Source organism: Colletotrichum destructivum, chromosome 8 (genome assembly GCF_034447905.1).
Source record: "Colletotrichum destructivum chromosome 8, complete sequence".
Lineage (NCBI taxonomy): Eukaryota > Fungi > Ascomycota > Sordariomycetes > Glomerellales > Glomerellaceae > Colletotrichum > Colletotrichum destructivum.
In genome coordinates this window covers 1,131,770-1,152,338 of record NC_085903.1, presented here as the reverse complement: position 1 = coordinate 1,152,338, position 20,569 = coordinate 1,131,770, and the positions used below count along the sequence as shown (strand labels likewise).

The 20,569-nt window shown below is 54.7% G+C and overlaps 6 protein-coding genes across 6 annotated transcripts; 3 read left to right on the top strand and 3 right to left on the bottom strand.

Annotated features, from left to right (window-relative positions):
* Positions 1–3,229: 3,229 nt before the first annotated feature.
* Positions 3,230–5,686, top strand: CDEST_12197 (Putative galactose oxidase/kelch, beta-propeller, kelch-type beta propeller). The gene has a single exon (XM_062928353.1). It carries the CDS (start codon positions 3,693–3,695, stop codon positions 5,355–5,357), a length of 1,665 nt encoding a protein of 554 aa, XP_062784404.1. The 5' UTR covers positions 3,230–3,692; the 3' UTR covers positions 5,358–5,686.
* A 524-nt stretch (positions 5,687–6,210) lies between these two features.
* On the bottom strand, positions 6,211–7,931 carry CDEST_12195 (Putative hypoxia induced protein). Its single transcript, XM_062928351.1, has 2 exons — positions 6,808–7,931; positions 6,211–6,721 (listed from the first exon to the last, which is right to left on the bottom strand). The coding sequence occupies exons 1-2, from the start codon at positions 7,442–7,444 to the stop codon at positions 6,663–6,665; spliced, it is 696 nt and encodes a 231-aa protein (XP_062784402.1). The 5' UTR covers positions 7,445–7,931; the 3' UTR covers positions 6,211–6,662.
* Positions 6,213–6,644, bottom strand: CDEST_12196 (uncharacterized protein). Its single transcript, XM_062928352.1, has one exon. It carries the CDS (start codon positions 6,553–6,555, stop codon positions 6,310–6,312), a length of 246 nt encoding a protein of 81 aa, XP_062784403.1. The 5' UTR covers positions 6,556–6,644; the 3' UTR covers positions 6,213–6,309.
* A 4,732-nt stretch (positions 7,932–12,663) lies between the features above and the next one.
* CDEST_12194 (uncharacterized protein) lies at positions 12,664–14,007 on the top strand. Its single transcript, XM_062928350.1, has one exon. The coding sequence runs from the start codon at positions 12,716–12,718 to the stop codon at positions 12,917–12,919; it is 204 nt and encodes a 67-aa protein (XP_062784401.1). The 5' UTR covers positions 12,664–12,715; the 3' UTR covers positions 12,920–14,007.
* Position 14,008: 1 nt separating this feature from the next.
* CDEST_12193 (uncharacterized protein) lies at positions 14,009–14,463 on the bottom strand (the record flags this gene model as incomplete). The annotated part of the gene is made up of 1 exon (XM_062928349.1): positions 14,009–14,463. One exon carries the CDS (start codon positions 14,461–14,463, stop codon positions 14,014–14,016), a length of 450 nt encoding a protein of 149 aa, XP_062784400.1. The 3' UTR covers positions 14,009–14,013.
* A 1,197-nt stretch (positions 14,464–15,660) lies between these two features.
* Positions 15,661–20,568, top strand: CDEST_12192 (Putative Zinc finger C2H2-type). Its single transcript, XM_062928348.1, has 4 exons — positions 15,661–17,951; positions 18,085–19,167; positions 19,227–19,407; positions 19,465–20,568. Exons 1-4 carry the CDS (start codon positions 17,248–17,250, stop codon positions 19,600–19,602), a joined length of 2,106 nt encoding a protein of 701 aa, XP_062784399.1. The 5' UTR covers positions 15,661–17,247; the 3' UTR covers positions 19,603–20,568.
* Position 20,569: the final 1 nt, after the last annotated feature.

Below are 20,569 nucleotides of genomic sequence, written 5' to 3'. Positions count from 1 at the left end.
CGTGTACGTAAGGTGTAAATAGCTCCTTACGTGCTGTAAGATCCCAACCAACAGGTTAAGCGAACCTTTCGCAGGATGAGAAGGCATCGTCGTACGGGCCACTACACCACATCGGTGTTTAAGTAATCATTCCAGCACACAGCTTGCATAAGGATCATGCCTCTATGGATACGTGGTGGGTTCGGCCTGTGTAGAGAGGCGCCCCGAACATCGGGTCTTCCGACTAAGCATCTTCCGGACTGACCCACCCGGAGCGAGTCATGGTGCCGGGATTGCAACCCCATGTCAGAAAACCCGAGCAGGTCATGTCAGCCCCCAAATTTGATCTCGATGCCGTTGGCTGTCTGTAGTCGTATCCTTGCCTGCCGGTGCGGTCGGTCTTGCACCGACCAGTCGCTCGCAACTAGGTAAGGGCCGGATGGGCATCCACACGTTCGTTACCTGGGAATCTGGGATCTCGAAGGACGACCCTCACCACCACTACAGCGTTCCGGATTGGATCCCCGGAGGTGTAAGTGTGGCCTAAATTCAATGTGTGGGTAAGAATGACGTGTTATTGATCTTGTCGTGGTTCGTCGGGAGATGGAGAGGGGGGGGCGCGTCTTGTGGGATGAGGACGTTCCCAAAGGTGGTTGGTGGTGGCCCCCCCCCCGGCTTATGAGTAGTGTAAGTAGATGGTACGTCCGGCATTTGAGGCCGTTTGTACACGATACATCTGTCTTGGTCGCCTCTTGTTTGGGCTTCTTACTAACTCAACTGCGAGCCCGATCATGATCTGAACTTGCAAAAACAGCGGGACGGTTTGGATGGGTTCGCCGATGCAACATGAATAGCTGCGCTGTGCAGACAAGATGGCGAGAAATCGCCCCGAGAGCCTTTGAAAGCGCATTCAGGTGCCCCCGGTTTCCCGTCGTCGTTCGTCAGACTCTCCAGATCTGGCGAAGCATGACGCAAAACAATATCATATTTAAGGGGCCCAATGTCAATCAAACAGATGGGGATATCGCGGTTCTTGTGTATCCCACCGCAACACGACGATGCTCCATCCACGTGTATGGCCAGGTCCAGTCCGTCAACCCCCCCCCCCCCCCCCCTAGCCTTGGCAGACAAGACCCGGGACTGAATCATGTGCTATGCAGACGGATAACGCTCTTTACGTGCGGATACGGGTTTGGCAGAACGACAGTCTCCATTTACTAGCAGGCAACGACGACTCCGCCGACTCCCTGATGGCATGATCCTTAACCCCTCAATCCCCAGCATCCTAAAGCATGGATTCTGGTGGCAAGGGTCCTGGAAGTGCACTACTTGGCACATTTCGGAACCCATACCCTCAAAAAGTCACCGTTTATGAAGCGAATTGACGATCAACATAACGGTGGTTGGAAAAGCCGAGTCCAAAGAGAACACACCCCCTTTCCCCTAAGCTGAGTCTGAATCGCATGATGCCAACTTCCTTGGTTGTCCCCCGACTAGTCTCGCAGACATTTGCGTCATCCAATCTCAATAGGGCAGATTCACCCTTCTTATCTTACTTTTGTGCCATTTCGTCTAGCCAGTGAAACCCAAACTGCGGCAGGACTTGCCTGCTGTTCGTAGGGAAAGGCTGAAAAGGCTAAACTTGAGGGTTATTATCGTGTAACCCGTCAAGTTGAGATGACGTTGCTGAAGAAAAGCAAAACAGCCCCGCCGGCAGATGCAGAGGAGTTGGTTGGCGGAGCGCCCCCTCCACGCCCACCTCCGCCTCGCGCACGCCTCTCTCAACTCTTCGGGTCCGGCGGCGAAAAAGACTCACTTCGGCACGGACCCCTCGGCTGCCCGGATGGTAGAAGCCCGGGGGATGCTCAGGTGATGACATGCGGTGAGGAGGGACGCGGCAGAGTATCTCCTCGAGAGAGCTACACTTGTCTCAAAAAGCGTGAAAGGTCTGATGGCTTATTGCACTGGTAAGCGGGAAGAATATTGTGCATCAAAAGGTGTAGATACATTCTTTCAAAAGTGGAGATCAAATACGAGAGCATGCGAAAAGATACAGAGTACTGGATAAAGGTGTATGGGTGGGACTGTCGTCTCGCCCTGCATTCTCACCAGAATCTCGGCTCGTAAGCATGATGACCTCTTATCGACGAGTAGACCAGGCACAGAAAGGACGCAAATAGGATTTTCTGTTCCTACCAGTCTACTACATAGCAGAGTACGTTTGAATTGCCCGAGTGGTCCGGGTCAATTGGCGTCAGAGCCTCGCTTTAGTGCTCACTCTGGTCAATGTGACCGCCGACAAGCGATAACTACAGTTCGCAGACTCACGGGATCCAACAGCATCTCATGTTTTCATCGTGCAAAATGCCCACAAGCATATTTCAGAAGTCCCCATGGAAGGACGGAAGGGACCGGAGCCTTCCGCCATCTTGCTGAGAACAGCTCGCCTCTTGGCTTGCTCAGAGTATGCTCGGAACCACGTCTCCGGGATAGACCGGCAGAAAACATCGTGGAGCAGCCCCGAGCATTCCAGAGATCAAGACCCCCTACATCAACCGAGGCGGAGGGGGTTGCGTTCATGGTTATCAAGATTGAATTCGACGTCCGATCCATACACATGCACACCCACACCCACACCCACACCCACACACAGACACATTGTTTAGGATCGCCGTGTCAAGATATTGTATTAGGATGGAGTAGCACACAAAGACGTGGCCCTCACATTCATGACGTGACTTTGGACACCGACAGTCCGGAAACAGACATGCAAAGTTGTAAGCAGATCAAATCATTCACCGGTGACAAGCCAATGTCAGTGGCCAATCGTAGCCAATCACACCCTAACAACAGCTCGGGAGTCGGGACAGCGAGCGGAGAGGCGCGCACAGGTGGTAGGTACCTAGACAGACTCGAGAAGCACAGCAGCCCAGAAATGCCAATGCAGGGGCCGGCGGTGGACCGTGCTCGGCTGCGGCGGAGGATGGTCCCCACAGACCACAGCGAGACTTGTGATACGTGGGCTAGCGGGTTGCAGTTGCCTTGGTACCTGGGGACGCAAGCACGATAGTTAAGGACAAAAAGGACTGGCCAGCCAATCTCGTACAAGGGGGCGGCGAGGTGCTCCAGCAAAGTAGGTAGATACATGGCATAATAAGGGAGTGAACACAGGTGCTTTCCAGGGCTCCCGCACTAACAGGGCCCTGTCACCGACATGCCAGCTTGCCTTACCCGGACGCACCGTACCCACCAGCGACAAGAGCGTCAGGCCTGAGCTGGGATCCGGGTCCCCGCGACCGAGACCAAGAGGGAACGTCGAAAGTGGGCTCTCTTTTTGCGGCTGGACTGGGAGCCCGAGCCCCCAATTCGCCAGCATTCTGCAACCAACCAACCTACAAACCACCTGCACCACGACAAACAACGATCCCTCGAGTCATCCTGACTGCGCTGCAACCTCGTCGCGTAAACAAAGCATTTCACGACTCACGCCCAACTTCCCAACGCCCGCCCCGCCACCCGAACCACGGCTCTCAAGACGACCTTGCCTGAGCGACTGGCCGCCAGTCCCAATACCAATCCCTCCCTCTCTGACCTCTCTGTCGCTCTCTGTCCCTCTCGCGTCATCTCAGCCGCAGCCGCTTCCCAAGATCAACCCCCGGGCACTCATCCACATCCTCGCGAGAGGGGGGCAATGACCATTCCCCCGCCGAACTATGGCTGATTCGGTCAGGTCCTCGGACAAAATCCCCCGGTCCCCCCTCAAGCCCAAGGTCATCCGCTCCCAAAAGATCTCTGGCCCCTCGCCCAGTGATCCGCCTCGCCCCTCACCTCCGCCGCCCCTTGCCGGCCCCGACGATCTCGAGGACTTCAGCGACCGTGACCTCGATCACCGCCGCGTCCCCTCCGCCCCCGGCGGCCCCGTCTCCCGCTCCCACACTCCCGGTCACCTCGCATCCAAGAGCCAGGATCGCCGCCGCAAAACCTCCGACCTCTCCATCCGTCAGCGTTCGCAATCCGCCTCACAAGCACAGGCGGCACATCCACCTCCCCGTACTACCCCGACGAGCGCCAACACCCCCAAGCCGCCGCCGCCGCCGCCGCCGCCTTCTTCCTTCCGACCCAACAACACTACCGGTGATGCCGTGACCTTGAACAGTAACGATGGTTCCGAGTCCACCGGCGGCCCTGGATCCGACCGTGATGGCCGTCGCCCAGTTGCCATGCGCTCCACGTCCGCCATAGCCGGCAAGCATTCACTCCCCCTCTCATCTTCCTCAACACGCCAGCTTTCCACCACGACCTCTTCTTCCCGGTCTGCACCCAAGGGCCAGCACACCCTCTTTCCACCTCTTCAGGACCCCAAGACGGCGCCGGATGTACCCTCAGCTCCTTCGTCGGGCATGTACTGGTCCCGCGCGCCCGTCTCAGGTGCGCCTCACACATCACTTCGCGCTCATACAACGACGCTGGTTGGGTCCAACATCTTCGTGTTCGGGGGTTGCGACTCGCGTGCCTGTTTCAGCGAGCTCTACGTCTTTGATGCCGACGCTTTTTACTGGTCTGTACCGCACGTCACAGGCGAGACCCCTGTGCCGCTGCGGGCGATGACTTGCACCGCTGTCGGTAAGAAACTTGTCATATTTGGCGGTGGTGATGGCCCCGCCTACTACAACGACATATACGTCCTCGACACGACGAATTTTCGCTGGCACCGGCCCAAGATTACGAGCGAACGTGTCCCTTCGAAACGCCGCGCCCACACGGCCTGCCTCTACAAGAATGGCATCTATATCTTTGGAGGCGGCGATGGTGTGCGTGCTCTCAACGACGTCTGGAGACTCGACGTCAGCGACATGAACAAGATGTCATGGAAGCTTATCTCTGGGCCAGAGAGGGCCCCGCCTCCTGGGGTCCGGGAAACTCGCCCGAAACCCCGCGGCTACCACACTGCCAATATGGTAGGCAGCAAGCTTATCATCTTTGGTGGCTCCGATGGCGGCGAGTGCTTCAACGACGTGTGGGTCTACGATGTTGACGCCCATACATGGAAGGCCGTCTCCATCCCGCAGACTTTCCGCCGCCTGTCTCACACAGCTACCCTCGTGGGCTCCTATCTCTTCGTCATTGGTGGCCATGATGGCAACGAATACTCCAATGATGTGCTCTTGCTGAACCTCGTCACCATGACCTGGGATCGCCGGCGTGTCTATGGCCTGCCGCCCAGCGGCCGTGGCTATCATGGCACCGTGCTGTATGACAGTCGTCTGTTCGTGATCGGCGGCTTCGACGGCAGCGAGGTGTTTGGCGATGTTTGGATGTTGGAGTTGGCCGTGCATTCATATTATTCCCAAATTAGCCACTTCACCATCGAGGTTTGAGGCTTATCCTTCCGTTGTTATTGCTTCTTATTATCTTGTCTGTCATATCGTGACCCTTTTATTTATTCATTTTAAATCTGTTCAACTTTCGTCGTTCAAATAACACACCCCAATCTTCTCAGCTACAGTATTTATGCTTGATGACGGAACGGCTTCATAAAACCCCGGTGGATGGCAGAGACAGGCAGGCAGGCAGGCAGGCAAGCATGTATCTTATTTCTCCCTCTTGAATATAGTACCTTTTGAACCTGCCCCAGCAATTGTTCATTTAGTGTGACATGGCACCTTTTGTGCGACACGACTGATTCCCTGACTTCTAGATCTCGCAAGAGTTAACAAGGGATCGCTATCTCTACCGAGCCGGATCGACAGTTTTTTTTTGGGACTGACTCGTGTATCAAGATGTCCCCATGTGCCTGTATGGATTGAATCGGGCGACGTACGTCACTGGGCAAGGGGGAAAGAGGGGCAGCCTAGGTGATCGGTCGGGTTTTCGATTGCGTGCAGTTCTCCCATCCGAGACTTGGAGTAAAAGCTGGAGTCAACTGAGAGGTTTGGATTGGAGATTAGGGGGGAGGGGTAGAGGAGGGTATGTGGTGTGTCTGCCAAGGATCGCGGAGTGACATATCGTGGGATCGTCGTGAGCCAAGGATGACGAGGTATGCACGTGTGCCAGTCCGTAATCGGAACCGAAGTCACTCGCGGGCCAAACGGGAACAGCTCAACATGTACTGGAGGGATGGAAGCCAGCCGCGTAATACGGACCGGGTCGCCGGGACGACAGTCGTTGGCCGTACACGCTCAAGTGCCCGGCAAAGAACGCGTCCGCTCAACAACGGGTGCAAGAAATAGATGTTGTTTTCTTGAAATTAAACAGTTGTATTCATCGGTTCGTCCAGACTCGACCATGGTAGATTAAAGAAGTCAAGAAGAGTTGAGTTAATCGGCCCATTCAAACAACAAAACACTCATTCTTCGCTTGCCTCCTCCATACACTCATATAGCCTTGAACTGTCAGAACATGGCTGGGATGGGTTTCATCCAACCCTCTCTCCCTCTTTCGAGGGAAAAAAAAAACACCCTTCACGAAAAACGCCGATAATGCAGCCAGCCAACCGCCACTCGCTCTGCTCCAACTCCCGGGAGGAGAGGCATGCTTTTTCTTCTTCGTCGAGACCCTCTTGCTGCTCGAGAACATAGGAAATGATGCAAAAATAGGATGTAGCTTGCAAATCGTACAGGACCCGGTGAAGTGAGGTGTTGGGGGTTTCTATAGATGTAGTATTAAAGCGTGGGTTGGTGCGTTTACTTGTGCTCGGCGGCCTTGCGGGCGGCGATGCGACGCTCCTCGGCGGCGACCATGTCTGTTGATGTTGAGTCAGTCCACACGTTATTCACTAGAGGAAAATGGACTGGCTGCATCCACCCGGGCGGGGGAGGCGCAACTTACCCTTCCACAGGTCTTGGCCTTCGTAATCTTCCTTGTGAATCTTCTTCTCGATGAGGTGCTTGTGCTCCGGGTCATCAGGGTCGATGATCATAACCGTCTCCCAACGGCCAGTGCCCTTCTTGGCGTCATTCATCTCAAAGGCAGCGGTGATGACAAGCATGGCGACAGCGAGGCCCTGGGCGTAGACACGGGCTTGGACAAGCTTCTGGGAGCCAGTGAGATACTTGTCGCGGCCAACCATGGCCAGGGCACCGCCCATGGAGGCGAGCCACGAGGCGAAGACTATGGAGTAACGGTTATCACGACCCCACTCCTTGAACTTCTGCAACGTCGTCTCGTTGGCCCTGGCCTCGGCGATTGCGCGCGCTGTCGCGTCCTGGTAGCCATACATGGGATCCTTCTCCTTGCCGTAGCGGATTGATTCGCGGTCAGCGTGGACGATGGCGCCAAAGGTCGCTGACGAGGTGACGAGGAAGGAGCGGAAGGGTAGCGTGAGTTGGCGGAATGCCGGATAGCGCTTGCTCGCGAGAAGAACGCCCCCAAGACCGACGCCGAGACCAGCGGTGCCGCCGATGAGACCGGCCTTGACAACGACGCTGTAATGCTCGGCCTCCTCTTCCTTGCTGAGAATCTTCATGGCTGTGGTTTTGTATGGAGTTCGATGTGTGGTTTGAAGGGTGCAAGAGATCGAGCCGATGGAACGGTTGCGATTCTGCCTATTGAGAAAAGATGGAGGAAAGGGCGCGAGGTAATAAAAGATGAGATATGTGAAGCTGCAGAAGAGCCGGTTTGTGTGCGCAGCCTTGTGTTTGTGTTGTTGGTCGGGATTTGGACTGTCGGCCGTGGGGATTGATGATGTCGTACGATGTGCTCGGTGACGGATCGATGACGGATCGGGATTCGAGGCTAAAATGGGTATAAATGAGATGTACCTTGTCGCAGTTGGTGCTCTCGGTGGTTTACGCAAGTCGGAAGACTGCTGCTGGCTTGATGTAGGGTATCTTGTAGATATGGAATTGTTGATGAGGATGCCGAGACTGGAACCGAGTGTCAATGGCCTTATATCCAAATGGAATGGGATCAACAGAGCCGATGACAGCGAAAGGCGCCGAACGGCGATTGAAAACCTGGTGGGCGGAATGCGGCGTAGGCGAAAAAAGTCCGCAAAGGGACCCAGAATCGTGCCATGAGGTCGTCGTTACGGCATGATGTAATTGACCTTTGCTGCCCGGTCTTTGCCGTGCCGCAGTCCTCTCACTCAGCGTCTCGCGGCACGCCTTAGCGGTCTTTCAGCGGCTATTCAGCGACCTTTGGCAGGTTCAGCGAACTGCGAGGCTCTCCAAGCAAATACCGAGAAATTTCCGCTGTGTCTGAGTAAGCCGAGTAGAGAGTGGAAACTAGCCGGCTCTGATTGGCTAAGCCGTTGCCCCAAGCCACACAACGGACGAGGCATCGTGCTCTCACCACACCAAGATGGTAGCAGTCTGACCACTCTGGCGTCCCCGTTCCTATTTTCGCCGTTTGCTCGCACAACCCAGCTGGTTATGTAATTCCAAAGGGGGCTTCAAACACCGAAAACCTGCGCGCCCTCCCTAAATTTTCGAGCAGCGCTGATGACATTCGCGTATCGGTTACCAAATCTGTACAAATGGGGAACTCCAAGATCGCCGACGAACGCCCACAGTTCTTGGTGACCGAGAGACCCCGACTTCGCTTTCGGCCATGACGCTAAACGAAGGGAGAAGGTTGAAGGCGTTGTCTCCCCAAGTGGCCAATAATCCACGTGCCGCTGAGGAGAAGCTCCCTCCGTGCACAGCGAACGGCCCCCCTTCACCGACCGCGTCCGAAGCCGCGTTGCCCGGCGCGGCGTGTCACCCGCACCTCCCTGTGGCCCTTCTAGAAGCCTGTTCGTCGGGAGCAATTGGTGAGGATGGGAATGGCTTGACGTCCTCGTCCGGGCCGGCGCTATACCCTTCTGATAACACACAGGTCTCTCTGGCCCTGCGTCCTCCTTGCTCTGATTCGAGCGCCGAAGGATTTCGCGACAGTTGTGTTATGTCGATAGGACCTGGAACTGGAATGTGGTCCGAGTACCGGCCGGCTAATTGTCGTACTGCACCTGGCATGTCTTTTTGTACCAGGAAGAAAGCATTACCGAATCTCTTTGAACCCTGCGGGGCTGATGCATTAAGACCAAGTAGCAAAGATCCCGGATTCGGCTATGTCTGATGGAGATTGCAACAACTGCAGAAAATTTCCAGCCACACGCTGACATGGGTCGGTATTCCCTGACCCAGCCATGGCAGATTACAATAAGGAGACGAAGTCTTACCCCGCCGTTTTCGGCGTCAATTACGGGGGGAGGCTACGAATTGCGCTTGGAGATGCCTGCCACTGACTGCGTTGTGCAAATACTCGACTGAGAGTAAACGCAGCATCATCGTATCTGAAGGCGGTCAACGGGATTGTGTCATCACCGCCTCTGAAAGACACAAAACAGAGCATCAAAACCACCCAAACCCAAGCTCTTCAATATAGTAATGGTGCGTGTGCGCTCGTTGGTGCCTGAACAGGAAAGTTCTCTACCGCAGGCCAACTCTCGTTGGGTTTCGAATGCCATTGCGTTTCAGAGCTTCTAGATGCTCAGGGTCCAAGTCATGACCGCCGACCATCGCAACCCACAGCCACCCCTCCGAATCCAGGGTCTTCGCCATCATTATGCATTGCATACGGAAATACAGCTATGCCCCGTAACCCTCACCGCCGGTTGGATAATGTCTCGCTTCGTGGTACTATCACGCAGGCCGCGTGTGATTGCGAATGGCAATCGACATGACGGTTCAGGTCCAGGTCCCCCATGAAAAGTTTTGACTAGGTGAAGGGCTCCGACGTGCGCCTCATTCTTCACTTCAGCCCAGTCCGTCTTCTAGAATCTTTCCATGATCCCTGCTAGAGTCAGGGGTACTCTAGTCTGCGCTCCCGCTCTGCCACGTTTGGCCTCAGCCCAACGAGGACCGAGCGAGCCCCCCCTTACCGACTGCCATTAGTGATTGTGTGTACGCTTGCAGACCTCGATAATTTTCAACTAGCAACCCTTCCGAGGCCGGTTTCCCTCAAAAAGTCGCCCGTGGAAACAGGCGTGGTTGTTTCGTGCGCCTCTCAAAGCTTGCCTTGCCCCTCAACAACAACGCTTCTTCATTCGTACCTTCGCCCGAACTGCTGGTCCTCGGGTCTAGGCGTCTCAGTGTCTGATTCATGCCTTTTATGCACCCTCGAGGTGTTGCATGTAGGCCGGTAGTGGGTCATGCTCTGTCTTACACTACCTACGCTATTACCTATTGGACCGAGTTGAGCAGAGCCCTCTGTCCAATACACCTCGAGGCTCGATCCTGGGTGAACCCGGTCCGAAGCTCTCAAATCGGTTGGCGCCGAGTCATTTGCTCGGAGCCAACCCGGCGTTGACGATGTTACGTACCGACCCATTCGCCCTGGGTTTGGTGCGTGCCAACAACTGCACTAATCTGCTCAAATCCCGAGGTGGAAAGAGATTCGTTCCATGCTTATCCGCCGGCGACAGCCGAGAATGATTGGGGAAGAGAATTGAAACCAAAGACAATCGGAGTTCAAAGCGAGTGTCGACCCGCGGCTTCCGTGTGATCATTGTCAGTGAGTCTTGGCATCCGTTGAATTGGAGAGTGTCGTGCGAATGCAGTGTTTTCGGTGACTACGGACCGTTCATGTCCGAGCTGGGGCTCCCAAGCGACGTGCAAACGCTGAAGCTTGGTGATGGAGGATTCAAGTGCAGGGAAACTGCTGCCAGGAAGTCTAAGGGTTACAAGGCTCAAGAGCAATAACAATGCAAGGGATCCGCCTCCATGTACAGAGTACAGGTACTCTCTAACAATCTCTTAGCTGAGAGGTAAAATATCATCTCGCATGTGGTACCCACAGTTGGGCTGGCTGGCTGGTGAGAGTGATGGATAGTCCAACAAGCAGCATTGATATTGCGGCATTTCAAGCGGAACCCCGCTGCCGTTCCTGTCCGTGTCATCTTGAGTCAATGAACGGCCGAACGATGGGCAAACGCTGACGTTACCATTGCCGTCTCCGCGATCTCGGCCGGGTGGTGCAACATGAGGAGGGCTCGGGACTCCGTAACACCTACCTAGTATACCAGTATGGATACCGTGCCCTGAGTATCCGTACCCTACCAACAATTGCGGGGCGTGGCGTGGCGTGGCGTGTGGGCAAGCGACGGTGGCATTCATGTCTTGGTAGCCACGCGGACAAAGGTAATGCTGGAAGTCTCGAGGCGTTCTTGCCGCAACGGAAGGAGCCGGGTTAGACGGAACAAATCAAGGAGCCTTCGACCAACTTGTTTTTGAACTTTGGCCATCACATGCGGCGCGCGATAAACGACGGAGCAGGCGTCATGTTGCGGGAGCGGGCAGAATGAGCGGAAGCGCACTGTAGTGAATGGGTTTGGGGTCGTAGGGCACACACACTTGAGATCGCACAGAGATGATAGATCCGGTATCCTGCAGGCACGACAGTTGAGGGCCCATGTTGTTCCTCATCTGGCAGCAGGCGACAAGCGAATCAATCCCCTGAGGATCTACAACAACTTTGGCCCACTGCCCTGCACCACCACGCTCCTTGATGAGTAAACATGTTTGTAGACTTGGAAAGTCGACATGACAGGAATCAGCCCTTTAGTTAGGGCCCATAGAGGTTAAGCGTACATAACATGATTACTACATGACAGGAAGGTCGACGCCTTGCCACCCTTAGCTTCGTTTGTTTGAGATCAAAGTTGTCGGTAGGTCCTAGCGAAGGTCGGCAGGCGAGGAAATGATGCGCCAGGAACGAGGATCGTTTGTCAACGGTGCGACGGGTGATCCAACACGGTGGTTGGGGGTTTCTCGTTTGCCCTTTCTCGCCTCCAGCGGCTGCAGGATAGAGTAGATCTCCTTCCAACTTGTCTGTAGCTTCTTTGATCTCGAGCTCGTCTATCCTGCAGGCGAACTGAAAATACCTCGGTCTTTTTGAAGCAACGAGCCCGGGGGACTCTGCACCCTGTCTGTCAGACCAGGGAGTATGCGTATCCATACAGAAGATGCTGTGCTAGCAGTGTAGATCGTAGGTCGCCGTCTACCGTTGTAGGTAAGGTGTCCGTGGGACGCGTTCCACACCGCCTTTCCTTTCAAGCGGGAACGGTGACGAGAGTGGCTCGCTTTTAACAGTCCTATGCCCTGAGACAAGTCTGAAATGTCGACGAGATTGGGACTCGGCTTTTTGGCGGTGTTCAAGTGTGGTAGCGTACAATGTACAGGTCAATTGCCCCAAGTTGCCACAGCTTCTACGATGTCCAATCCAACCCAAGGCTGGGCGGGCGCCCATGTCCCTGAGCAGTAAAGTGTCAAATGTCTCGCGTGCGACGGTGAATCATCCGGAGCGGGAGCGAACGCTGGGAAAGGGAACAGGGTGCGCACGGCGAGTGTTAGGCTCGTTTTAGTTGCAACTGCTAGCAAGGGTATCGTAGCGACTAACCCAGACCTGGCATCCCGGCGGTGGGCTTGGCTGCGTTTTTGGGGGTGCCTTTGTCGAAACTGCCATTTGTCAGGCTCGAAGTGGATCGGCGTCGGTGGTCGGAGTGGTTGCTTCTGTTCCACTTCTGCAGGTATTCGCTGTACCGTCTTCCCAGCGTTCCGTTGCCTCCACCATGAGGTAAGGTCGAGGGCAAGACAAGGCAAAAGCCAGTCCAGAACCCGGAGACACACACACACACACACACACACACCAGGGTTAGACCGCCTGCCCTCCTGCAGGCACACAGGCTGCAGAGACCGTGTTTCTGCCACATCCTTCTCCGATGTTCCCATAAAATTCATGGGGGAATACTGCTGACATGTCCAACTCATCCCTCCTCAACCCTCATCATCTGCGCGTAAGAAGCCGGTCTGGCTCGGAGCGTTTCTTCCATGGGCGAGGTGCACCGAGGCAGTCAGTGGTTGAGTGCGGGTGCCACTTAGGATCTATAAGGCTTTGCGCGAATACTGCCTCGGGACTTATCGTGGTATTGGGGCCCCGGGGTACCTTGATCTCTGCGTAGTTTTGTACCTCTTTGTCGCGTTAGGAAGCCTCTTCATTGTACCGTATTCTCTGCCGCTTCTTGTCTTTGTTGTCGATGGCGGTTAATCACCGAGGACGGATGGCAGGAAACGTGTGCCAAAGGCTTTGGCATGGAGCATGGGGTGGTCAAACAGGCCTGCTCCCGACACTAGATGTCTAGTTATGAGTCAAGGATAGCAGGCAGGTTGCAAGCGGTTGTGCGGCAGCCTTGTCCAGTCATCTCGTGGCATGTGTATTCATCCGTCGGTGCCGTAGGATCCACCGCTGCAAAAAAAAAAACAAAAAAAAACACTGGACTACAAGTACTCGTAGTTCGCTAACGTTGATTTTTCTCTGCGACGTCGTTACCAGCCGAGACTTCCCAGAGTTTGAAGTGAATGAAGATATGGATATGACATTGGCCTCTTCGCCCTTCGCCCACCAATCTGGTTGTGGACAAGTTGAAAAGAAACTGGAGAAACGTTTTTCGACGTATCACTGATGCTCGGGACATCGTCGATGATCGGATGATTGACCCTGGCGATTGAGTTGCGCGTAGTGACGTCTTGTTCGTCATGGCAAGTCGGTGATCGGCTTTGAGGCAGTTCACCAGCCGACCGTCTCACTGAGGCCGGTTCTGTGCGAACAGCGACGGGCTCGCTTTTCCGTGATTGGCAATCTGGATCGTGCCTATCCACAAATTGGCAGTTTTGGAGACGAGAGATGATGAAATGGTTCTCTGGTTCCAAGTACGTATTTGTCGCATGTAGGTGATGGATTGCAACCTGACGTGGGTGTGGTAGGTCGACGGACTTGAACGGGCTCCATTCTTTCAGAAACCATGACCATGTCGGGGGATTCCAGGATCCCAAGGATTCCAGGTCTCCAAGAGACTGGGTCGATCACGTAACGGTTTGGATACTGCTCCGTCCTCTCTGCTCTGCTCGAGACGGCCGTCTCTAACACGATATGCACGGGCAGTCGAGGCCTCTCCTTTGCGATGCCCTTGAAGGCGCTGTACTTCTCTCTCTCTCTCTCTCTCTCTCTCTCTCTGTGTCACTCTCTCACACTCTCACTATATCTCTGCCTGAAGAATCATGCTGTGTTATAAATGGTAAGGGGAACGGCGAAAACATGATGTAGACAGTAGATAAAATGGTGTTTGACCATAAGCGTGTAAGTCGTTGCGCCAAGACGGCCTGCTGTGACACACTGTGGGCGTATTCTTAGGTACATCGTAGACCCGGAGAGGGTTTGCCCGGAGAGTCGAAAGGGGGAGTTCAGGGACCTGTATTGGGGGCCGCCAGGGATAGTGCCGGTACTTGGTAGGGGTTGTCGCTGGTGGGTGTGTGGCAAGAAGCAGGTCCAGGAATGGTTGGACGAGAAGGACAGAATGAGTAAGAAGGGGATGGAGACAGAGACAGAGACAGTGCCATAGAGAAAGAAGAGAGAAAGGGAGAGAGGGGAGGGGGAATGATAGCAGTTAAGGGGGCCAAAAAGGCATAGGAGGCATGATTGGAAGCTGTTGTTGCTATGGTTGTACATCGAAAGAGCGGACATCCATCCGCTAATACGTTTCGTACCGTATCCGCCTGGGGTTGATGCAAATGCGAAGTCGATGCGTCTGCGTGCAGGCAGGTCCTCGTCTTGACTTAGCTGCCGCTTCTTTCCAGCCTTCCTGGTTTCTTTGTCTGCCCTGGCCGTCCCCTCCCCCTCTCTCCATCTTCGACTCTCCTCGTGGCTCTGAATTTAGCGCCAGCGAGCTGACAGTCAACACACACACATACGCACAAGTTCTTGCTTTTTATTCTCGTCGTTCCTTCTTTGGTGGATCGTGCACACCCTCGCCGGAAGAGAAAGAAGAGGTAGGTAGGTATCTTTCCCCTTGCCGTTGCCGTTGCCGTTGTCTTGCCTTAGGTACCTCTAGGTTCTCCTGCCATGCCATTCGTCGGCAAGGCCTTCTCCCGATGCGTACTTGCTTGCTCAGTGCTCTTCTCTTCCATTTGGCACCCGCCATCGACCTGCCTTCCTTCTTCCTGCCATCGTCGCCGTCACCTCCATCGTTCGTGCGGGGCAGGAGCACTTTCCACGCTACGTACGGATACCTGCTTCCAGGTTGTTCAAACGAGGGTGACAAGTACCCCATACTGGGCTCTATCACCATTAAAGGTACCTTAGATCACATAGATACCTAGGTACCTACCTAGGTAGTGAACCTACGTGCCTGTGCCTGCCTGGCTAGTTATCCAGGTAGGGGTAGTATTACTGTAGCCCCTTCCAGTCTCAATCCAACCACCAACCACATTATCCCAATCCAAAACGGCAAACAGTATACTTCTTCTCATCTGTCGACTCACTGTCCGTCTTCCAGGTTCCCGGCCCTTACCTCAACCCAGGCAAGGTCAGACACCTCGGAGCGTCTTCGCCTCAGCCGTCCACCGTTTGTCGTCGAGGAGTCACACTTGCAGTCATCGGCCGTTCAGGTGTGTGTCTGTGTGGTGCCATTGCCCGTGTGCCTCCGGCCCGTGTGGTTTTTTGGCTCTTTCCTGCCTCGCCTTTGCCCGATGTCGAGATCAAGCCTGCTATCCATGTACAGTTTCGATTGGAGGAGGGCAAGAGGGAGACGCGCCGCCAAAGGCTATTGGACCATTATTGCACCAAACTCTTGCCTCGATCTAGGAATGCCAAAAGTCAAAAGGAATACAAGGCCCCCGTTCCTATAGCCTTTTTGCTGTGCATGGCTACGGCAGTCCAGCCAGATAGTTACCAGTGACCATCCCTCCCTCGTCGTTAGAAACATTACCCCCCCCCCCCCCCAACATCGGCCGAGCTTTCGAACCTCGAGGGACCGTCTTCCGTGCTCTCAGCTCTGGCTCTGCCTTATCCTTCTTACGGATACCCTCCTCCCACTCGTCTCCTCCTCTGGCGGTTCCATAGACCGATCAACTGGAGCCCGCACTGGGCCGGCCAAGTACCTGGACTCTGATACCAGGACAACCTGGAATTGTCACTGAGTCGAGTCAACGCATGCACATCTCCATCCGTCATCCATACCGACCGTCTCCGACTTCTTGTTCATAACCCCTTCCCCCTCCCAGTCGAGTTCTGAACATCTGCTGCTCCTGTCCTCGCCCACTGCCAAAGAAAACCGGCCTTCACAAATCAAACATATATCACGCCGAACCCTTGGTGTCCTCGACGGACCGACGTCTTTTCAAGTTGCCAGACCTGCATTCACAGCCGTGCTCGCACCAGGACCGACACTAGTTTCACAGCATCCACCACAACAACCTTGTCCAGATTATAAGACGACAGCTTGTGATCACAAGAAACAGCATCGACACCGCCCAAGCAACCATTCAACAATATATATGTGCCCTTGGACCACCTCAACTGACCAAACGGCCGCCCGCTGATGATCCAAACCACCAAGATCGCCAAGTTACTCTTCGACTTCGCCCCAGAAGAGTCTTGGGCAACCCTGGACAGAGTTTCGATCGCAACATCCAGAGATAGGTAGCATCCAGCCGTCATCGCATCACCATTGCCACGTTCACTGCCGGTCGGGCTTAGGTCGAGTTCCATCCTCGTTTCCCTAAAGACCGAAGACATTGCGTATTCGAGCAAAGAACCCCAAGCCACTGCCGTTCGCCCCCTTGATTCGAGTCGCCTCCGGCCTTCGACACGACTCTCCAAGGCATTACCAATACCACGCGCCATCGCCGGAAACCCCATCATCGGTCGGCCCCCAGCCCACCTTTATTCGCCTCCCTGGTTGACTACAGCTACTGTGAACCATCCACTCAGAGCAGCCTGGCCCAAAGGTACTTACTTGGACCACCACTGTTCATTTTCAGCTTTGGCCGCCACCATCTATATAGTTCCGCAGCGAATCGTCGTTTTTGGAACTCTGCCACCACCACTTTCACCCAGCTCTTCTCTGGAGAGAGACGATATTACCATTTTCAACGGCCCTCCTAGGAAAGGAGTAACCCTGGACAAGATTCCCTGGTCGGAGAAAGAAAGGGAAAAACCACACCTCCCAAAGGGCCGGCACCACACAACAATTCCTGAACCCCTCCGCCCCCCCCCCCCCCCCCCCCCCCCCTCTTTTTTTCTCTCTCTCTCTCTCTCTCCTTCGTCTCTCACTTGACATTTTGCGGCAACAGCATTGCTAGTCGAGACGCGGACTCGATCTCCTTTTTCGGGGCGCATCCGACAGCTGCAGCAAGTGGCCCGATTTAATAAGTACCCACAAAAAGGGTCGAGAAACGTTCTGGGTGCCACGGTCCCCTACCTAACCCAATACAACGGCTACTTCCAGCTGACATGAGGAGCGCCTTTCGCTGGTTCAACCCAACAAGTACCGAGGACCCAAGGGACCCGTCGACCCGGTCCACTGCCGCCGCCGCCGCCCACAACAACGAGGACAGGCGCACGCCCAGAAGTGACTTCGCCAGCGCCGATAATATTAGTTATCGTGCGTCGGCCTCCTCCTCTTCCACCACCACCACCACCGCACCTGCGTCTTCTGCTTCTGACAACAACGCTGCCTTCGCGTCTCCTTCGCCCGGCTCCTCCAATTCTGTCTCACTCACCCCCAACTCTCCCTCCCCTCAGCCCCTCACGCCCACCGATTCTTTCGACGTGCGTGATTCCCGCGCAGGCCTCTGGACCTCCAAGCCAATCACCATTGCCACACCCACCAGCACGAGAGACCCTTCATCCCCCTCCCCCTCCGTAGCCCCCGCCAAATCTAGCTTCGACAGAAATCCATTCGCCTTGCCTGACGACGTCTTCGACTTTCCTCCTCCTATTCCGACCAAGAGTATCGACATGACCACTGGCCCAGCCATGGATTCGGCCATGGGTCGGAGTCGTCAGGACTCCTTTGTCAGCGCTGGTCCTAAGCCAATTTCCATGGCCAATCCTAACCGCGATGTCAACCGTCAACGACGAGAGAGCCTGGCAGGCAGCCTAATGGGCGGCGCAAGCTGGGGAGGAATGTCATTTGGCAGTTTCATTCGCGATGAGTATGTTTCCCTTTGTCCCCGGCCTCGATCCACGGTCTCTGCACCCCGCGGCGGCGACCTGCCGCATCATGCCGAATCGGCGACATTCGTCGCCCCTGTCTGCGCAAGAACTCGTCCTGACTGACTTTGTTAGCATTGCCATGGCCGGCACGTCACCGTTCGCTCACCAAGCCTCGCCGTCCTTTCATTCCGGTTCCTACTTGCCCAAGCTCGAAGCAAGCTTCATGAAGGATTTCACGTGCTGTGGCCTGAACTTGCCTAATCTCCACGATCTTCTGCAGCATTACGAAGAATCGCACACCCAGCCCAGTCCGAACACCGCGCGCAATGCGCCTTTCTCCTCTCAATTCGCCGCGATACCCACCCAGCCGTCTTCCAGAGCCAGCAGCGCAAGGCCTCAGACGCAGCAACAGAACACCACTTCAATGTCGCAGCTCGGTCAGCAGAATCGTCCCGGCTCCAACTTGGGTGGCGGCATGGGCGGCCTTGGGATGCAGCTTGGCCAGCAGAATATGCCGGGTCAACAGCATGGACACATGTCGCATCTGGACGAAATGGATGCAGTCGGTGACATGGAAATGGACGACGCCTTGAGCACGATGGAGATGGACGACAGCCAGAGAACGATGTCTCAGACTCGACAAATGTTTGGCCAACAGCAAAGACCCCAGTTGCATGTCAACGCCTCGGGTCTCACTCAAGGTTTACGAACTTCTCAGCCACCAACGCCTGCAGCCGCAAGCTTTGGCCTGCAGCACAACCCCACGGTATCCTCTGTTAACACGCCCACGCTTACCACCCAACAATCAACGCCACAACAGCAGCGGCCGAACAACGGGTTCCTCCAAAACTCGCAGATGACGTCCATGGACGACATGGACGATGACATACCAGGTATGCCCATGGGCGGCAACATGGAACTCAACGGCTCCAACTTTGGAGACGTGAGCTTTGGCAACTCCAACTCCAATTCCGAATTTTGCATCAACGATCCTGGCAAGCACCTGTTTAGCCCTGGCGGCGCGCTCACCAACCAACAACGAGCGATTCAGGCACACCTCATTGGAATGGGTTTTGACCCTAGCCAACCCAACAGTGCCGCCAACAAGGCCTTGATCCAGAAATTTGGCGCAATGATGATTCCAGAGGAGCATAAGCCTTTCAAGTGCCCAGTCATCGGCTGCGAAAAGGCGTACAAGAATCAGAATGGCCTCAAGTAAGTTTCCATTGACTCGGCAAATGTGTTACGTGTTGCTAACCATGACTCAATAACAGGTACCACAAGACGCACGGCCACCAAACACAACAGCTGCACGAGAATGGCGACGGAACTTTTTCAATTGTCAACCCCGAAACCAGCACGCCGTACCCCGGTACGCTGGGCATGGAGAAGGAGAAGCCGTTCTCATGCGACGTGTGTGGCAAGCGCTACAAGAACCTTAACGGTCTCAAATACGTAAGTTTGGCCCCTGGCCCGACTTGTCGAGATGAAGAGGCTGACCCCGAAGAACAGCATAAAGGACACTCTGCACCTTGCAATCCCGATTTTAAGTTCTTGGCCGCCGGGCTAAACAACCTCGCGAGTTTGCCGGGCCTTATGGAGAATTCGATGTCCAACCTTCCTGGTATTGGCGAAGACCAAATGATGTAACGAAACATTGTCTTTGGCGATTTTGCCGCATTGAGTTCATCAGCTCCTTAGGTGGCGGGCGGCCTTGGAGAAAAACTGCCATGGTCATTGAAACCCCTTTAGCAGCCCCCCCGGGACTCGGTCTCAGATCCGCGGCTACATATCTTGGTCACGACGTAGTTGACCTGCGACATACGGCGCGGCGTTTTTGCTTTCGTGGACGGCTCTTTAGTCGATTATCAGGTCGACTGAGTCTGCTCTCCTCCGTTTTTATACCCTCATAGACTTACCAGTAACCCTTTGCGACTGTCCGACCACGATACAAACTCCATTCTAGATTAATACGAGCCTCGGCGACGAAGAACGAGAATAGACGGCTACGAGGCCATGAGGAGGCTAGCTTTGTTTGGCTTCTTGCCGGTCTAGTTTTCTTTGTTGATAGTTGACGGCCTCTCGCTGAGGTATATTTTCTTACCCTTCCTGCTATTGTTGTGGCTGGTGAGGTCGATTTGCGTTGCAAGGACGTCCCCAACCCCCGAGGAAATGCAGGATGTTGCCCAGGAAAACACAGCAAATCAAGCAAAAGACAGAAAAGGGTTTTGTGAGAGATTGGACAATGAACAAAAAACCCAAAAACAGTTGAGAGTATACGGTTGTTTTCCATAGCGGTCCTCGAGTGGCCCTTTGCTTTCTCTTCTTCTTCTTCCTTTTCTTGAGACGAATATCTCTTCTCAGACGCTGGGGGGGTTGCGCGCAGGATATTCTGTTGATGAACATGCACGATCATTAGTCTGCAGGCGTAAAGTCGGACACGGTATGGGAAAAGTTACGATTTGTTTTTCTGAGCCTCTCCAAAACCACTTGAAAATATAGATTGAACGAATGGGTTGAGCTTAAACCGTCATGTGAAGGAGAAACTACGTCCCTCTTTGGTTGTGTTTGTAGAATATCGCAGTTCAACTCTAAGACCAAAACTCCACTCCACCCC

Bases quoted from the DNA above. Each gene is read 5' to 3' on its own strand.
- CDEST_12197 (XM_062928353.1), top strand. From the start codon at position 3,693: ATGGCTGATTCGGTCAGGTCCTCGGACAAAATCCCCCGGTCCCCCCTC.
- CDEST_12196 (XM_062928352.1), bottom strand. From the start codon at position 6,555: ATGTTCTCGAGCAGCAAGAGGGTCTCGACGAAGAAGAAAAAGCATGCC.
- CDEST_12195 (XM_062928351.1), bottom strand. From the start codon at position 7,444: ATGAAGATTCTCAGCAAGGAAGAGGAGGCCGAGCATTACAGCGTCGTT. The intron at 6,722-6,807 runs GTAAGTTGCGCC...CAACATCAACAG, and splicing joins AGGCCAAGACCTGTGGAAGG to ACATGGTCGCCGCCGAGGAG.
- CDEST_12194 (XM_062928350.1), top strand. From the start codon at position 12,716: ATGTCCAACTCATCCCTCCTCAACCCTCATCATCTGCGCGTAAGAAGC.
- CDEST_12192 (XM_062928348.1), top strand. From the start codon at position 17,248: ATGAGGAGCGCCTTTCGCTGGTTCAACCCAACAAGTACCGAGGACCCA. The intron at 17,952-18,084 runs GTATGTTTCCCT...TGACTTTGTTAG, and splicing joins GGCAGTTTCATTCGCGATGA to CATTGCCATGGCCGGCACGT. The intron at 19,408-19,464 runs GTAAGTTTGGCC...CCCGAAGAACAG, and splicing joins ACCTTAACGGTCTCAAATAC to CATAAAGGACACTCTGCACC.